The following is a 17,247-nucleotide window of genomic DNA, read 5'->3' on the forward strand; positions in this document are numbered from 1 at the left end:
TCGTTGGCTGCTAGTCTAGCAGCCAACGGCCTACGGTACTATAATAGCAAGAAAGGCGGCGCACAGCCGAGCTGGCGTGTGCCATGGCAACTCTCACCGTGAGCTTCCAGCTTGGCACGGCCCCTTTCTATTGCCGCTCCCAGCCTGGGCACATTGCTGATTGTACTTGTACTCGCAGTCGCCCGCATGCGCTTCGCCCACACCTCCTTCAATGCACCGGTCTCATGCCTCTACCGACCATCCGAGGAGAAGGCGCTCGCTTTGCTGCTTGCTCGACGCCGTTGAGCAAAGCGGTCTTGTTCCCTCGGCGTAGCTGCCGTCGGCGTCGTCCATGGCCTCTTCTGTCTTGCGCACATCCCATCGCACCACTGCTATAGGAGTGCTATAGCAGCATTCTATGGCCCTCTTGCTCCATCGCGCTCTCTTAGTCCATGGTACGAGGAGGCCGCGGGAAAGGCCAACGGAATAAAAAGACTTGATTGTATTTGCGTTTCCATACGGTGGCGCGCGGTGTATTTTTATAAAAAGCAACAATACATCCAGGGTCCAATCAGAGACCATTCGATTCGATTCTACTTGGCAGCAGCATGGGTCGACTGGTCTGCCCGACGTGCCAATGCACCGAGATCGACGTGTACGATGCGAGCGGCGAGGCCGTCTGCGTCAGCTGCGGTACCGTCGTCGAAGAGAACACGATCGTCTCGAGCGTCGAGTTCTCCGAGTCGGGCGGCGCGCACTCGGTCATGGGCCAGTTCGTTTCGGGCACGGCCTCCAAGCCCAGCACCAACATTGGCACGGGCGGGAAGCACTACGACAGCGAGAGCCGCGCGACAACGCTCGCGAACGGCCGGCGACGCATCAAGCAAGTCGCAGGCATGCTGCGGCTCGGCGACCACTACGTCGAGTCGGCCGACCGTCTCTTTGGCCTCGCGGTGCAGCGCAACTTTACGCACGGCCGGCGCTGGCAGGCGATCGTCACGGCGTGTCTCTACGTGGTCTGCCGGCGCGAGAAGTCGCCGCACCTCCTCATCGACTTTAGCGACAAGCTGCAGATCTCGGTCTTCCAGCTCGGTGCGGTCTTTCTCAAGTTTTGCCGCCTCCTCCAGCTGAGCATCCCGCTCATTGACCCGAGCCTGTACATCCACCGCTTTGCGTCGCAGCTCAACCTCGGAACGCAAATGCATGTGATTTCCATCACCGCCCTTCGCCTCGTCTCGTCCATGAAGCGCGACTGGATGGAGACGGGGCGGCGACCGTCCGGCATCTGCGGCGCCGCGCTCCTCATCGCCGCGCGGTCCCACAACGTCAAGTGCACGATGACCGACGTCGCGGGCGTCGTGAGCATCGGCGAGGTCACGTTGCGGAAGCGCCTCGCCGAGTTCTCGGTCACGCCGACGGCGCAGCTCACGTTTGGTCAAATGGGCAAGGTCGAAATCAAGCTCCTCGAGTGCGACCCGCCGGCCTTTACGCGCAACCGCGAGAAGGAAACGATGGAGTCGCTCCTGCTCGAGATGGCGCCCACCAAGGGCCTCCTCAAAGGCAAGGCGCTCACGTCGCTCATTGACGCGACGTGGCGGGAGACGGCCGATACCGCCGGCCAACGGCTCCTCGAAGACGAAGACTTTGGCTTTGACGACGCCAACAGCACGCTCCTGCAGCACGCGCAGAAGCAGTCGGCCGAGCTCCAACTCACGTCGGTCCGCGACCGCTCGAAGCGCTGGCTTGAGCAGCAGAAGAAGTCGCGCGCGCTCTTTGAGACGCTTGAAGCCGAGCTCGGCGCCAGCATTGCCGCCGACGAGCGCGTCGCCGAGCTCGAAGGCTCCGTCTCGGTCCTGCCGACATTACCACCGACGTCGACGGCAGCCGCGGAGGTAATTCCGACCGCATGGCGTTGCACTCGTCATCGCTGTATCTAGGAAAGCAGCTTGGTGCGGAGTGCGAATGCACCCGACCCGGACGAGTCGGGCCTCTCGGAGATTGACGACGACGAGATCGACGCTCTCATCCTCACGGAGAAGGAGTCGGCGGCGAAGCGCAAGATTTGGGAAACCATGCACTCCGAGTACCTCGAGAAGAAGGTAGGGAACATGGACGAGGCGAGGCGTGATGGGCGCGTGTAGGCGGCCAAGGCAGCGCGGTTAGCGGAGGCACCGGCGGTGAAACGCAAGCGGCCGAAGAAGGCCAAGGCCGACGACGTGGACGTCCCGGCGCCCGACACTGGCGCCCACGCTATTTATGTAGGCCGCCTCATCTCGCGTGGCATTCGTCGTCTCATGCAATCGTCGTTCGTACCTGTAGAAACTGCAGGTGAAGCAACGCGCCAAGTCCAAGAACATCAACTACGACGTGCTCGCCGAGCTCTTTGGCGACCAAGACGAGGCGTAGATGACAACAAGATACTACTTCTGTGCATTCTTGCGCTTAGCACCACATCGTTGCGTTTTCTGGATCTCGCGAGCAGCCTTACTTTTGTGCCCAGACCGGCACCTTCCACGTGTTGCTGTGGTACGGCGACTCGCCGACCTTCCAGCCCGGCACGTTCTTCATGCGCTCCTTCTCCTGGTCCAAGTAGTGCGCTTCGATGTGGAGGTACTCGGCGTCTTCCTCGGCCTGCAAGAAAGGCAGCATGGCCACGCGGCGCTCGCGCTGCTCCTTGCGCATCGCACGGATCTCCTGGTTGGTCTGGCCCACGACGTAGAAGCCAAAGGTCACGATGGCCGCGCAGCCGGCGAACATGGCCCAGCCAGGCGGGCCGCGGCTCACGGGCACGGCGCGGGCAAAGTTGGGCGCCTTGAAGCCGCCCGCCGGGGGCATGTCCTGGACCGCTCGGCCAAAGTTCGGGGTCGCCATCTCGTCTTGGGCCGCTCGAAAATATATGGAGCAGACGCCAGCGCCCCAGCGGTCGAGTCCGATAAAGTGCGCCTCCGAGATGCTGGGTTTGTATACTGGCGCACTTGACGTCAACCGGCCGCGGCGCTCGATTAAGTACGCTACTGTCGTCAAGGAACCACGTTTCTCGGTCTATGTCTGGAATAGCATACGGTATACGGTGGAGTCGGCAACATGTGCCATGCAACGGACGCCTTGGAGTCGATGCTACAAGGCCCGGTTGACGGAGTGAGAAAGGATCTCGCATCATGGGGCTGCATCAGGGCGTGGTCGATGGAGCTGCTGGCCTTGCGACGCTTACGCCGCAGCGTACGACGCTCGCACCGACCGTGGCGGATACATGATTCTTGACCATGGCTAGAGCTCGAGGAGTTTTGCAGCATGCTGCCTCTCGTTGCGGCGCCAGGAACGGCCGAGAAGAAGCTCAAGCGCAAGCTCACGCGTCATGCCTGTACGCCGCTGTTGCAGAAGGCTGGGATGGTCACGCCTTGTATAGCGCAGTATGGATGGAGCGCTGTCGACTTGGACAAGGCCACATCGAGCCTGTGCTTCATTTTCGCCGACGCCGCCAAGGTGCCATGGACGGTCGCCACTAGCGTCTCATGTGGCCATGCTTTAGCGAGGCAGCTCTGCCCAAGAGCTTGTCACATCGTTGATGGCGCTGCGCCTCTCCCACGACCACCTTGGCGTGCTCGCAGCCGTACGACGCCAGCCTTACGACTGCTCATGGTGCATGCACTAGTACTACGAGGCCCAGCGTGAGGCCATCAAGGCTGCGACAGCGTGGAACCCGTCGCTCGACGTACCCGCGTACCATGACCTCTCGTGGCGCCTCGATATGGAGGTTCTCCTGCGGTATCTGCCATGCACTGATCGATTCATCTCCAGGTCGGGACACGCTTGCTCCACCACAAGGCGTCGCCAGCGCTGTCGCTGTCGCTCGAGACGCGCGAGAAGCATGGCGCGGTCGCAGCACGCACGATGGCGGCCGATTATGCAACCTTGCGCACCTTGCACGCGTCGCTCAAGGACGCACTCAAGGAAGCCCAGTCGACGCACTGCGGCCGCGTCCAGCGCTACTTGCAGTGATGCGTCGTCGTCTTGATCGAGCGCTGTCATGATGCTTACCTCGTCGACAGCAAGAGAGGCTGGGATATGCGACTAACTTACATTCAACAATGGAATATTACAGTTCGGAGCGCACTCGATACTAGGTTGATACTGAAGTGACTTTGCTACAAGAGAGCAAAGTACTGGCCGCTGCCGGTCGTGTGGTCCTCGATGATTTGCTGGTGCTTGGCTGCGTTCACTCGCTTCTTCTTCCAGACGACGAGCAGCGCCGCCGCGCCAATGACGCAGACGGCGGCGCCGACTGCAATCCCGGCGATCGCGCCCGACGACAAGGACGAGTCATGCTGCATGGGTAGGGGACCCGACGACGACTGACCACTGCTGGGACGGTCGTTGGCACCGTCGTAGGGACTCGACGTCGACGCGGACGCGGGCTCGGCGTACGATTCTCGTACAACGGCGTTGGAGACGGCGTCGCACTTGGCGGCGGCGGCGCCGTTGTGGCGGGCCCACTGGACGGGGCAGGGAGGTCGGTCAACGGCGACCGACTTGGCTCGGTTGTCGTTGCATTGGGCGTGGCGCCTGGGGCCGCCGTCGTTGCATTGGGCGTGGCTCTTGTCGGCGGCAACGGTGTCACGAGAGGTAGCGCTGTTGTCGGTGCCACCGTCGGCAGCTGCGTCGTCGGGCGTGGCTGGATCTTGGTTGTATGGCGGGGCATGAAGCGGTACTGGTCGCAGCGGTTCACCAAGGCACACGAGGACGCGGCCGTGTGCGGCATGAACTGCAGCGGCTTGCGCACGACGTACATGGGCGACGCCGTTGGCATGAAGCGCCCGGCGATCGGGACGGCGCAGGCGAGAAGGAGGCCGATGAGGCGTCGCATCTCGGGCGTTCGGCAACTTGAAACGGTCACTCGGCAAAAAAAGGCCACGCCAGCGAGTCCAAAAACGACTAATTGACTAATAGTAGTAGCAACAACGACTAACTAGGAGGCGCCTGGCTATCGGGAGGCCGCGGTCGTGCGCCGCAGTCGCTCGACGAGCGACGGCACGTTGACCTTCTTGGCCTTCTTGCCGCTCGTCGACCACGTGACGCTCGTGGATGCGTCGTCGACTCGATCCTTTTTTGGCGGCGGCTTGCGGGCGGGCTTGGGGCGGTGCATCTTGACCGCTTTCTGCATGCGCTGGTAGAGCTTGGACGCTGTGCTTTCGGGCGGCGCCTGCATCGGAGGCGCTTCATCTTCCTCCTCATTTTCCGCTCGATGGGTGTTGTTGATGACGGCATTGGAGGCGTCGGCCAAGACGACGTCGCTGGTCTCTTCGATAGGCTCTGTCTCTGTCTCGGGCGTGGCTTCCCAGCCCACGCGGGGCATTGGTGGCGGCTCGTCGTCGAGGTCGAGAGCGTCCACAGGCCCAAGGAACGCATCGACGTCGACTTGGTCGTACTCAAAGTCGTCATTGTCGACAAACTAATGTACTGCAATGGCATCCCATCCTCCAAGCACAGAAAGCTAGGCGAGATTCGTACCTTGGCAAGCTCGAGGGCGGACGCGAGCTTGCGCCGGAGGTGGAAGCCTCGGAACGCAGACTGGACGCGGGCGGCGGCATAGGCGTGGCGACGACGCTCCTGCAGCTGGCGCCAGCAGCGTTGGAGGCACCTTGCCGCCCGTCGCTCAATGTGCATGTGGACCCACCCACGCCACCAGCGAGCACGCGAGGCGTGGGCCACCCCGAGGATCGCGCCGGCGTAGGCGTCGACGCGAGACCGCTTTCGGAGCAAGAACGACCGCCGGTCTTCGAGGCCCATGAGGTACCCCGACAGGTGGCGCTGGCGCACTTCATGTTCGCGCGCCTGAACCCACACGACAAGGTCCCGCAAGACGCTCGCGTGGGTCTCGCGTCGATAGCGCGCGAGGCGGGCCGCGTAATCTCTGTCCGCCGCCTCGCGCGCTTGGGCCTCGCGATCCACTCGCTCCATGCAAGCTTGCTCGCGTGTCTCGCGCCGCTGGGCGACAGCGGCTGCCTCACGCTGCATCCGCGCTTCCTCCTGCTGGCGCTGGAGCTCTTTCTCGCGCATCTGAGCGAGGCGGTGGCGTTCTTTGTCCGCTGCGTCGCGGGCTTCAGCGTCACGCTGCGCTGCCTCGATGCGCTCCAAGGTGGCGCGTTGGCGCTGCTCGTCGGCGAGGCGTTTGCGCCGGCGGTCTTCCTCCCGCTGCTCCAACAAGCGTCGGTCCGCCTCTTCTTTTGCCAGCGCTTGCTTTTTGAGCGCATCCCGCATCGCGGCTTCTTGGGCGAGCACCGCCTTGATGACAGCCTCGCGACGCGCCTCGTCCTCGATGCGTTCTCGCCGCAACGCTTCGCGCCGCTCTCGCTCGCGTTCTATCCTGTCGGCCTCGGCGATCGCCGCCTCTCGGGCTCGCTCGCTGGCTTCGGCGGCGGCCATCGCACGCTCTTCGATCCGCGTGCGGTCCACGTTTCGCGTCCAAGCCGCCAGTGCAGCGAGCGCTTGCGCGACGGCCAGCGACGCAGCGTCTTCGGCGCGCATGGCCGAGCGCTCGTCGCACGCGCGGGCATTCTCCCTGGCGAGGCGCTCGTCGCGTGCGAGCGCGATCTCCACCGCGCGGCTGCGGCAGTCTTCCCGGAACGCTCGGTGCTCTTCGTCGAGACGGCGCGCCTCGTCGGCGAGACGACGGTCGTGCGCCGCTTGCTCGGCGCGGAGAGCGTCTTCGGCGCGCTGCCGCGCTCGAGGCGACGCTGCTTGGCGAGGCGTCGGCTCTCCGCGGCGATGGCGTGCGACAGCATGTCGCTGGAAACTACGACCAGCATCGGTCTAGCAGTAGGCAGGACATGGAAGAAAAGGATATCTCGCGTTGGAGCTCGCGCTGCTGGGCTTCGTACGCGGCGTCGGCCGCGGCTCGCTCGGCTTCCATGGCCGCGACGCGCTCGCGGTGCTTGCGCTCGATGGCGTCGCAGCGAGCCTCGTAGTTGAGAGCCATCGTCGGACTGCCAACGACGGAATCTGTGTCGACGGTGGTTGTAGGGAGACGGGCATCCGTGGGCACCCGTGCCGCAATCGCGATGGCCTGGACCGACTGCTGGGAGAGCGCCAGGAAGACCTCGTCTTCCGCCGCCGAGGCTGCGTGCCGGGCCTCGGCGGCGGCGACGCTACTCGAGTAATAGGGACACGTGACGGGCGCGCAGTGGGTTGTACACACGGCTGCGCATGATGGCTCGCAATGCGCGTGGCAGTAGCTCACGACGTCGGCGTCGGTCGTCGATGTCAAGGCTATCGCGTCGGGGGCCAGCGCTCTCACGTCAGACCGTGGCGTTGGTGGGAGGAGAGGCGTGGTTGCTACCTGCCGCTGGTCGACTTGCATGGCGGTATGGACGTCGTACAAGTCCAAGTCGGCGAGGTCTGTCTCGACGGCCGAGAGCAGTGCCACGTCGGCGGCCCTTGTCGCCTCTGCAAACGCCGTCCACGATACCGTGGTCGTACTGGCTCGATGCGTCTCGTCTTGCACGCTATAGCCTCATGGGCATGGGTTGCAGGTCGTCGTTGGCAATGCAGTACCTCGCAAGGAGCTCGTCGATCGACTTGCGCTCGTACGCTGGTCGATTGGCATCATCATCATCCTCGTCGTCGTCGTCGTCGTCAATGATCATCGCCAGCAGCTGCCGCTGCAACTCGGCTTCGAGGTCTTCTGCGTCGTCCATGATGGTCACCGGACGAGGCCTGCCGCCATGCCCAAGCCGTTACCAGTGTCATTTACCACGGTGAAAATGGATTCACGCGACGAATTCACACAGAATTCCCACCGACAGGTGGCCGCCCACGCTGCCGATGGTCCGCGCTGTTGCAGAAGCGAGCGACGTTGAAGCTCCACCAGAGCCTCTCGCATCGGATACCAGCAGTGAGCTTAGTTAGTAGACGTACGATCAAGAATCGACTAGCATTGGTTAGCACAACGACTAACTACTCGTCTCGCGATGCTCACTCCTGTGTAGTATTCCTACCACGCACCATCAATCATCGATGCGTACAAGAAGACAAGGACGAAGACGAGGAGAGGGAGACGGCCGCTTACATGAGGTCGGCCCACATGTGCTGGGCGCCCGTGCCTCTGGTCTTCTCATGGAACTTGTGCAGCATGCGCTCGCTCTGGTCGGCCGAGTAGAGCGTTTTCCAGTCGCCGAGCTGGATCAGCGGCGCCTTGACGTTCTCGAGCGCGTCGACAATGACGTGGAGACGCTCCTCGCGGTGCTCCAAGAGCCGGTCTTCGTAGTCGTCGCCGAGGAAGCGCGCAATGCGCAGGATCGCGTCGCGCGTCTCGTCCGCGAGGTACTCGTACGTCAGGAAGAGCACGTTGTCTTCGTCCTTGCGCTGGAACCAGGGCACGAAAAAGTCAAAGTAGTCGCCAAAGTCCACCTACGAGAATAGCAGACGCATGATCGCCTTGAAGACCAAGAGTCGTCATGGCACCTGGCCCGCGAGGAAGAGCTCAAAGTAGTCGTCCCACTGCCCGTTCTCGTAGTGGTAGCCCTCGACGTACTCGCGCGTGCGGTAATAGTGGGCCACTGACGTGTCTTTGGGATTTCGCCCCACGCAAATGTACTTGGCCGCATCGTGCGCCGGCGTCCACTTGCTCGGAAGGTGCGTCTTGAAGAGGCGCGCGTGGTCCTTGGCCGTCATGCGCTCGGCGGCCTCCTTGCCCACGCGCTCGAGGTGCGGCACGACGGTCTCGGGCGGCGGTATCGGCGCCACGTCGTTGTGCAAGATGCCGTAGACGATCCGGAGGACGTAGTCGTTGCCGCAGTCCGGGTACGAGCAGACAAAGACGTCGTTCGGCCGCGCCTTGAGCGACCTCCCAGAGAGCAGGTTGGCAATGTCGTAGCTCCCGGGCACGAGGAAGCCGTCATGGGCGTTGAAGCTTGGTGGCAACATGCTGCGTCGGAAGCGCTGGCAGAAAATGACGGAAAGGTAAATTGTCCGGATACGACAGGCTTCTTACGGATAACGCTCGTTTTCCTACCCGACAGTTCTCTCGAAAAGGCTGCGGCAACTTCAAGTTGCACCAAAATCCACATCACCACGTAACCGGCCCCAGACGACCGCTGGTCGACGAGCTAAAGCGAGCCATAGACGCTCGGACCGAGCTTGTGGATGCTACTGCGATGCAGAGACTACGGCAGTAATCCCAGTCCCAAGTTCTTTAGTTTGGATTTGGCCTCCTATCGAGCGGTGCCACTTGTCTTCTGTTTGCCACATCTCGGAGTTGAGAGACGCAGGACGGGCTACGTTACGGGTGGCCCCAAGCGCCATGCTCGCGTCGCCAACGGCATCCTCCAGAGCAGGCGCCAGCTTCAAGTGCACTCGACGACGTCGTCTAGGGTAGACACGTCGTATCATTGCCATAGCGTCTCTCACTCATCGAGGTAGCTCATACATGTGACGGCGCGCGTCGGTGTTACGCAGCGCCACGACGGGATCTCTGGTACGGAGACGACGACGCCCGGCAGCTCGCTGAAGGCCGCGCGTCTGCGAACCCGCGGTGCATCGCGTTCTTTGGGACGTCCTTCTCAACGTGTCTTTTGGTCAATGTAAGCTTCTCTGAGCCGTCCACGTCGGCCTCGGAGACATTTGAAGTCCGCTCCCGTACTCTTCCACGTGTGGTGTCTCGGAGACGCCCTGCGCAGACATTGCGTTGACGTCAACTAAGGAGCGCGTACATCTGCCACCCCAACGTAGGCACGTTGCACTATTTGCGAGCGCGTTGAGCTGCGGGTACGCAGACGTGTGGCCTTCGGCGAGCCGGCGTCGATGCACCTTGTCGCTGATGTGGCGACTGCGCGATCGATCGCTCAGTCAAGCGTGCGACCGACGATTCGGTTGACTCCAACGCCCGCCACAACGGCATAGCGACCACTGACGGCAAGCAGCCGCAGCTCCATCACCGCCGCGCAGCGGGTGACGAGCGTTGCGCCTGCACCGCCAAGTGCCACCACGGATGTCACGCCAACCGGCGCGACATCGACGGCTATTTCCGAACGCAGCTGAGTGAGGATCGCCTCGGAGATGGTCGTCGATGTCGCGCTGGTGGGCGTGACATCCGTGGTGGCACTTGGCGGTGCAGGCGCAACGCTCGTCACTGGTGTGCGACGCTGCGCGGCGGTGGTGGAGCTGCGGCTGCTTGCCGTCAGTGGTCGCTATGTCGTCGTAGCGGGCGTTGGCGTCAACCGAATCGTCGGTCGCACGCTTGACTGGGTGATCGATCGAGCAGCTACCGGGACAGTTGTCGTCGCACGCTGGCGGACAATCGTCGGGGTCGTGCTGCGCCGGACCGCGGTGGCACGCAAACCTTGGTTCGCGGCCACCGTCGGGCTCGGCGTACGCATGAGGGCATCCTGGCCTCCAACTTGGCATCGGCGAGCTTTTCAGCGCGCTTCTGGCGGTAAAGCGGGTCGTAGAGGGACATGCGACTTCGTTTTCGGAGGCAATGAGATCACTCGCGCCACCGAGGGCTGTCAAGGCGTTCAAGCCATCGCAGCGCTGCGTGTACTTGGTGTTTGTATCGCAGGCTAGAGAAGCGTGACCTGCGACGCTGCGTCCTGACAAAGGCGTACGAGGTTTTTGTACTCCGCGGCTGCGTCGCTCAGGTCGTGCTGGCTGCCGCTCGTCGCCTTGCCGGCTCCAAAAAGCCAATGCGTCTGAAAATGTCCGGAAGGCATTAATTACCCGCATAGAAAGTATTTTCATACGAGAATAGATTGTGACGTGTTAATAACCTACCACGTGGCAGCGTATCTTACCGGTAGTGGCAATGACTGTCGAGATCAGAGTACGATTAGGTTGTACAGCCCACAGATGTCGAGAACGAGTCGACACCACCACACACCAGCGTTGCGTGAGAGGCGCCCACGGCATATGCCTTGCCGACAAGTCGCCTCCTGCATGCCTAACTGCTCGAATGGATGCTTGAAGTGTGAGGCCGGTGGTTGTCACCTCGAGATACCGGTCTTTATCATGTGTGTTGTGCGGACTACTAAACGCGGTTTTTGTGGATGGCAGCTACGCTATGCAGTAGCACTGCATCGAATGCGGCCGGGCGGTTGCTGTGGTGGCTTCTCGTGCTCAGTCGTGGTCTTTGTCGGTATTCTAAGACAATATACTACCCAGTTTTCCTTGTTGCCTGAAAGAATCCAAGTCTACGTGCTATGTAGCTCGCTCGCAGCTCGTCTTTCCAACGACAGTGCTGTCGATCGACGCTCAAGAAGGTATAGTAGGTGCACTCTCCGCTTCTTATCGCGTGTGGAGGTCCGAGGATCTCGAGGAAAACCGATTTAAAGCTGTTGCAAGGTAGCTAATAACCGTACGTACATGCATGGGACCTGTTGAATTGCTTAGACTATTAGTCGAGGCTTGGTATCCGACTTGCACTGATCGAGGTGCAGCGACAGACTCACCTTGGAAGCGCCTTGGCAGTGTCTATCGCCACCGTCACTCTGCATGTCGTCTCATCGTCAGTCCAAGGTCCCACTGACGATTTTGTCGAGCGCAAGCGTCGAGAAGACAACGATGCCATCCGAATCGTCTATTCATTATTGTCTTTTATCCATTTCTGCACTCGGTTCTGTCATGAGAGCCCGCGTCCATTGTCGCCATGGTCGGACTTCGCGATCGTGGGTGGGCCGAATTCACTCTTTCAAGTAGTATGGACCAAGATTGACGCATTTTGATTGGCCTAATGACTATCAAACTATACGATACAAGCGAATAAAAAGGCCAATCAAGGCCGAAGCGTTCCACAGCCCCCGCGCACTCGACCCTCGGACGTCACTTCGACTTTTGCCATGTCGCCTCCTCGCTTCTGCTGCTGCGCCGCCGCCCACTCGGGCCTCCAGGTCGACGACATGGACCTCGACGCGAACCCGCGCGATGACTTTATGACCTACTCGTGGGGCAAGTGGGCCCAGCGCAACCCGATTCCGGACGAGTACAGCGCGTGGGGCGTCTTCTACAAGCTGCGCGACCAAGTGCTCGGCGACGTGAAAGGCCTCTGCGAAGCCAAGGCCGCGGAGATCGATATGCTCGACGCTAGCACGTGCGAAGGCCAGATCGCCCGCTTCTGGAAGGCGGCCATGGACGAGGCCGGTGTCGAGGCTGCGGGCACGGCTGCTCTGGACCCGCTCTTGGCCCGCATTGCGGACGCCACCGACCGCGACTCGTTCATCGAGACCATTGGGTACCTCCACACGCAGGGCCTCAGTGTGCTCTTTGACGCGGCCGTGCTGCCGGACATGAAGGACTCGACGACCGAGCGACTCTTCTTTGCCCAGGGCGGCCTCGGGCTCCCGGACCGCGACTACTACACGGACGCCGACAAGGCCGAGAAACTCGCTGCGTACGAGGCGCACGTCGCGGCCATGTGGGCGCTCTTCCGCCCGGACGAAAATGCATCGGCCGTCGCAACGTCGGTCGTCGACGTCGAGCGCCGGCTTGCGGCGACGTCGCGCACCCGAACTGCGATGCGCGACATTGCGTCGCTCTACAACAAGCAGACGCCCGACGAGTTGGAGGCGGCGGTGTTTCCGTGGGCGGCCGTCTTCCGCGGTTACGGCATCGACGTGCCGGCATTTGCGATCGTCGCGACGCCCGAGATGTTTACCTTCCTCGCCGACGACATTGAGGCCCACTTGGATGCCTACAAGCAGTATGCGTCGTGGCATGTGCTCAAGGCGCTCGCATCGTACCTGCCGTCGGTACGTCATTTTTTGATTGTTTGATTTATTGAAAGGTCGACACCCATAATCTTGATATGTTCTAGGTATATGTGAACGAAGCGTTTGCTTTGTCCAAGGCGCTGTCGGGCGCCAAGGAGCTCTCGGCGCGCTGGAAACGCGTCGTCAACACGCTCAATGACACGTGCGGTGAGCTCATGGGCGCTGTGTACTGCGCCGCGTACTTTCCACCGACGGCCAAAACGGCGATGCTCGAGCTTGTCGGCTGCCTCCAGGAGGCGTTGGCGCTGTCACTCCAGGACTTGGCGTGGATGACGCCGGCGACCAAGGCCAAGTCGCTGGAGAAGCTCGATGCGATCGTCACCAAGATCGGGTATCCCGATCTCTGGACCGACTTTTCGGCGCTGCGTGTCGACGGCAGCTACGTCGAGGTCGTGCTCTCGATGCAGCGCTTCATGTTTGCGGAAAACATTGTGCGCCGCGTGGACCAGCCCGTGCAAAAGCACAAGTGGGAGATGCCGCCGCAGATGGTCAACGCGTACTACAACCCGATGGCGAACGAGATCGTCTTCCCCGCCGCGATCCTCCAGTCGCCGTCGTTTTCGGTAGGTTGATGGCAATGCTTGAAACCTTGATAGATTTCGATGCCCTGTGTAGCTGGACCGCGACATGGCCATGAACTTTGGCGCGATCGGTGCGGTGATTGGCCACGAGATGACGCACGGCTTCGACGACCAAGGCCGCCTCTTTGACGCCGCGGGCAACCTCTCGGAATGGTGGACGCCGGTAGGATTGCTACCATCTTGATAGATTGATATATATATATATATATTGGGAGGTAGGAGGACGCTGCCGCGTTCAACGCGCGCACGCAAGTCGTTGTCGACCAGTTTAGCAAGTACCAAGTGCTCGGCCGGCCCGTGAACGGCCAATTGACGCTGGGCGAGAACATCGCCGACATTGGCGGCGTCAAGATCGCGTACCGCGCGCTGCAGCTCTACTTGGCCAAGCACGGCCGCCCGGACGAACTCGTCGACGGGTACACACCCGAGCAGCGCTTCTTCCTCGCGTGGGGCCAGTTCTGGGCGTCAACCGACCGCGACGAACAGGCGCTCAAGCTCTTGTCCGTCGACGTGCACAGCCCGGGCTTCCTCCGCAGCTTTGCGCCGCTCAAGAACCTTCCGGAATTTTACGCCGCGTTCAACATCCAAGAAGGCGACGGCATGTACTTGCCTGAAGCCGAGCGCGCGGCGATCTGGTAATTGATTGCATTTACGGCGTAAGGATAAGCTCAAGTGGTTTCTTTACTACCTCTCCCGCCGCTCCTTGGTTGTCCCGCTACAGATCCTGCGAGCCGACCCTTGGTTCTGAGCTCCTCGTCCATGTCTACGATTCCAGCGCCAGAAACTGCTTGTGCGAGCTGCATGTTTCTCTTTTTGCTACCCACCCGAAAGCCGCGGTTGCCAAGCTCAAAGAGACGGGGGTCGCTACCCCCGCGCCTAAATTTTTGTGCGTTTATTACGATTTTATCCGTCTCATTGACGGCATCTCTGAACGACGAGACCAACTGCACGCTCCTCGCCGGCGGCGAAGGCTGCGACGAAAACGCGTCGTAGCTCTACTTGCTCGGGTGCATTGTGCCGTCGCAGCTATCAATCGTTGGGATCTTTGCTGCCAAGTTCCAAGGCTTGCGCTTACGAAGGAGCCATTGTTAAATTCAGGAAACATACGTTTTTTCTTGGATACTGTTGTTTTGAACGCGTCTTTTACACTGAGGCCGGTCGTCTACTTTTCCATGGATCCGTGTTTGGGGTACGGGACGACGTCGCCGCCTGCAGTGACGACCGCTACGTCAACGTGTTCTGGATTTAAAAAATCGAGTGGACAGAGGCGCCCACTGCACTGCTACGCTACCGTCGGCATCCGTCGCAACACCGCCTTGCTCCTCCTATCCCCACTTCTATCCTCGTACCAGGTGCACCTGGGTGGTATCGGCGCACGCGGACAGATTCCCTCGATGGCACGGCGCCGCAGCACTTGTTCTTTTGCGCGCGTTTGTGTGAATCGAACAACGCCCGCAGCGGCGTCTCATCGACTTGTGTTGCTCAACGACGTGGAATGGACGCGAATTGGTGAGCGGTCGTGACACCAACGTGATCGGGATGCAGTCGATAACTCCATGGACCACTAACTGTGCATAGCCCAACGAAAGCACGGTCAGCATAGAAAACGAAACTGATGTGGGACAGAAGTTCTCAGATACGCCGCCTCGTGGACCGTCCAACGGCACGACGCTAGAACACATGTTTTCAAGGGAGCGGTCTTCCACGACCGCATTGGAGGTCCGACTCGGCGCTTGCTCACTGTGCGCACCATCGAGCTGGACTCGATGCAAATATCGACGTCTCCGCAGGATAGAGCTCTCAATGTGTCCTACGGGACTGTTAGTACCGTCGACCCTCGTAAAAGGATTCCAGGTACCCATCGAACTGTCATCCTTATCCCACTATACCCCTCACGTCACCCCGTTCCACGCTGTTTGCCGGTCCTCTTTGCTTGCCCTTGGGTCGTGCCGCCTTGTACGCCAACGCCGCCCCCATCGCTCATTTTCAATTTCCCACGCTGATCAACACCACCATGGTGCCGTCGACGCTACGCGGGGACGATCTTGAGCTCTCGGAGCGCATCTCGTACATCAAATCCGTTGATCCGATCGAGCAGCTCTCGCCCGACTACCTCGCCGCCAAGACACCAGAAGTTCTTGAAGCCGACACGGACGGCGCGCTGCGCGAAGGCGGTGCGCTCGTCTACACATCGCCCGAGATCGTCGCCTTCCTCTTCCAGTACGCGATCCTCGGTGTCGTCATTGGTGGCACCAACTCGATCGCGTATCCGTTTTTAACGGCCTACTACCAGCTCCCGCCCAACGTGCTCAACTCGGCGGGAACCCTTATGGCGCTCGGGTGGTCGTTCAAGGTCTTTTTCGGCATGCTCACGGACTGCGTCCCGATCGTTGGCTACCGCCGCAAGCCATATATCCTCGGTGGCTGGACCGTCACGGCCATTATGCTGGTCTACGTGGCGCTGCGTCCAGCAGGTGCCGGCGCCCCCGACCCAGCGGCAACGCACAACGGGTCGTCGCTCGCGCTCATCTGCACGGTGGTGTGCTTCGCCATGATCATCGCCGACGTCGCGCAGGATGCGCTCACCGTTTCGTACTCGCAGCGCGAGCCCGAGGCCGTCCGTGGTCGTCTCGTGTCGCTGGTCTACGCCGTCCGCGGGTTTGCGGCCGCGCTCGTCACTAACGTGTCTGGTTTTGCCTCAATTCGACGCGGTTCGGCGGCCACTACGACTGGGACATTGGTCTCAACGTGTTTTTTTGGATTTTGGCTGCCCCCGTTGTCCTCAACCTTCCGATCGTGTACTTTTTCCTTCACGACGACAAGTCATTGCGCGTCGACTTTCGCATCTACATCAAGGAGCTCTGGGACCTCCTCCAACTGCGCGTCGTGTGGCAAGTGCTCCTCTTCAACTTCCTCTTCAACACGTTCACGGGCATTGGGTCGACGGCCAGTGGCTACGTCAAGCTCTACTGGGCCAAAGTTGAGAACCTCAACAGCACCATCATGTATACGGTCGGGAAGCTCTTGTACATTGGCATGCTTGTTACCGTCGGCAAGATCGGGACGCACTGGAACTGGCGCGCGGTCATTGTCTGGACGACACTTGTCACCAATGCGATCGACGCGGTCGTTATGTTCTTCACCATCTTTGACGTGGTCCGGAACCAGTGGTTTTTCCTCGGCGTCCCGATCGCGGAGATGATCCCGAACGCAATGAACTCGATGGTGAGTATGTTTGTCATCGCCGAGCTCGCGGGCTCGGGCAACGAAGGCGTCATGTTCGGCCTTGTCACCACGATCATGAACCTCCCGGGTCTCTTCACCAGCATCATCACCAACGTCATTAACGTCCCATTCCACATCTCGACCACGCGCATCAAGGCGGACACGCCCGACATCCGCGCGGACGTTGCATGGACATACGTGATTGGGTACAGCTTGACGTTTCTGGGCTGCTTCTTTGTCTACTTGCTGCCAAACCAAAAAGCCGCGGTCGCCGAGCTCAAGAAAACCGGGGGGCGCTACCCGCGCGTCGCCGCCTTCCTCTTCGTTGCGTTTGTGACGATTTTGTCCGTCTCGATCACGGGCACGCTCATGTCCATGTACGATGCGACGAGTTGCACGATTCTCGCCGGCGGCCAAGGCTGCGACGAACCGGCGCCGTTATGGTATCTCGTCGGCATTCTCTTGCCCGCCGCGCTGTCGCTAACTGGGATCGGTGCCGCGACGGTATACCGCCGTCGTGCTTTAGCGACGGTGTAGAGAAGAGTCCTACGGTTGTATAACGTGTGTCGAAGCTGCGTTTGAACACAACGTTTTGCTTTGCGGTCGTGCTTGTGGTAGTAGAGTCGGGGTGGCCGCTTGCAGAGCGCGCGCGGCCACGGCGTGAGAGAGCGATCAAAAATCACAAATCAAAAATTGTAAGCGGG

General features: G+C 60.8%; 7 protein-coding genes across 7 annotated transcripts; 4 read left to right on the forward strand and 3 right to left on the reverse strand.

Annotated features, from left to right (window-relative positions):
• Positions 1 to 528: 528 nt before the first annotated feature.
• On the forward strand, positions 529 to 2,426 carry SPRG_05718 (hypothetical protein). Its single transcript, XM_012345002.1, has 4 exons — positions 529 to 1,871; positions 1,917 to 2,078; positions 2,121 to 2,237; positions 2,299 to 2,426. Exons 1-4 carry the CDS (start codon positions 588 to 590, stop codon positions 2,383 to 2,385), a joined length of 1,650 nt encoding a protein of 549 aa, XP_012200392.1. The 5' UTR covers positions 529 to 587; the 3' UTR covers positions 2,386 to 2,426.
• A 711-nt stretch (positions 2,427 to 3,137) lies between these two features.
• On the forward strand, positions 3,138 to 3,978 carry SPRG_20043 (hypothetical protein; the record flags this gene model as incomplete). The annotated part of the gene is made up of 6 exons (XM_012345181.1): positions 3,138 to 3,198; positions 3,251 to 3,340; positions 3,386 to 3,462; positions 3,509 to 3,589; positions 3,632 to 3,733; positions 3,778 to 3,978. 6 exons carry the CDS (start codon positions 3,138 to 3,140, stop codon positions 3,976 to 3,978), a joined length of 612 nt encoding a protein of 203 aa, XP_012200571.1.
• Positions 3,979 to 4,124: 146 nt separating this feature from the next.
• On the reverse strand, positions 4,125 to 4,843 carry SPRG_22176 (hypothetical protein; the record flags this gene model as incomplete). The annotated part of the gene is made up of 2 exons (XM_012345189.1): positions 4,125 to 4,542; positions 4,590 to 4,843. The coding sequence occupies 2 exons, from the start codon at positions 4,841 to 4,843 to the stop codon at positions 4,125 to 4,127; spliced, it is 672 nt and encodes a 223-aa protein (XP_012200579.1).
• Positions 4,844 to 4,960: 117 nt separating this feature from the next.
• On the reverse strand, positions 4,961 to 7,673 carry SPRG_22177 (hypothetical protein; the record flags this gene model as incomplete). Its single annotated transcript, XM_012345190.1, has 4 exons — positions 4,961 to 5,428; positions 5,488 to 6,772; positions 6,807 to 7,481; positions 7,531 to 7,673. The coding sequence occupies 4 exons, from the start codon at positions 7,671 to 7,673 to the stop codon at positions 4,961 to 4,963; spliced, it is 2,571 nt and encodes an 856-aa protein (XP_012200580.1).
• Positions 7,674 to 8,040: 367 nt separating this feature from the next.
• On the reverse strand, positions 8,041 to 8,901 carry SPRG_20044 (hypothetical protein; the record flags this gene model as incomplete). Its single annotated transcript, XM_012345182.1, has 2 exons — positions 8,041 to 8,385; positions 8,440 to 8,901. 2 exons carry the CDS (start codon positions 8,899 to 8,901, stop codon positions 8,041 to 8,043), a joined length of 807 nt encoding a protein of 268 aa, XP_012200572.1.
• Positions 8,902 to 11,807: 2,906 nt separating this feature from the next.
• On the forward strand, positions 11,808 to 14,012 carry SPRG_05719 (hypothetical protein; the record flags this gene model as incomplete). Its single annotated transcript, XM_012345003.1, has 4 exons — positions 11,808 to 12,716; positions 12,782 to 13,300; positions 13,353 to 13,481; positions 13,538 to 14,012. The coding sequence occupies 4 exons, from the start codon at positions 11,808 to 11,810 to the stop codon at positions 13,955 to 13,957; spliced, it is 1,977 nt and encodes a 658-aa protein (XP_012200393.1). The 3' UTR covers positions 13,958 to 14,012.
• Positions 14,013 to 15,332: 1,320 nt separating this feature from the next.
• On the forward strand, positions 15,333 to 17,080 carry SPRG_05720 (hypothetical protein; the record flags this gene model as incomplete). The annotated part of the gene is made up of 2 exons (XM_012345004.1): positions 15,333 to 16,058; positions 16,142 to 17,080. 2 exons carry the CDS (start codon positions 15,333 to 15,335, stop codon positions 17,078 to 17,080), a joined length of 1,665 nt encoding a protein of 554 aa, XP_012200394.1.
• Between the last annotated feature and the right edge of the window lie 167 nt (positions 17,081 to 17,247).

Source organism: Saprolegnia parasitica, assembly GCF_000151545.1.
Source record: "Saprolegnia parasitica CBS 223.65 unplaced genomic scaffold supercont2.21, whole genome shotgun sequence".
NCBI lineage: Eukaryota > Oomycota > Saprolegniomycetes > Saprolegniales > Saprolegniaceae > Saprolegnia > Saprolegnia parasitica.

What these genes read in the sequence shown, in the direction of transcription:
- SPRG_05718 (XM_012345002.1), top strand. Translation starts at nt 588, where the DNA reads ATGGGTCGACTGGTCTGCCCGACGTGCCAATGCACCGAGATCGACGTG. An exon ending in CGTCGACGGCAGCCGCGGAG is followed by an intron (nt 1,872 to 1,916) that starts GTAATTCCGACC and finishes CGCTGTATCTAG; the next exon opens with GAAAGCAGCTTGGTGCGGAG. An exon ending in CCGAGTACCTCGAGAAGAAG is followed by an intron (nt 2,079 to 2,120) that starts GTAGGGAACATG and finishes GGGCGCGTGTAG; the next exon opens with GCGGCCAAGGCAGCGCGGTT.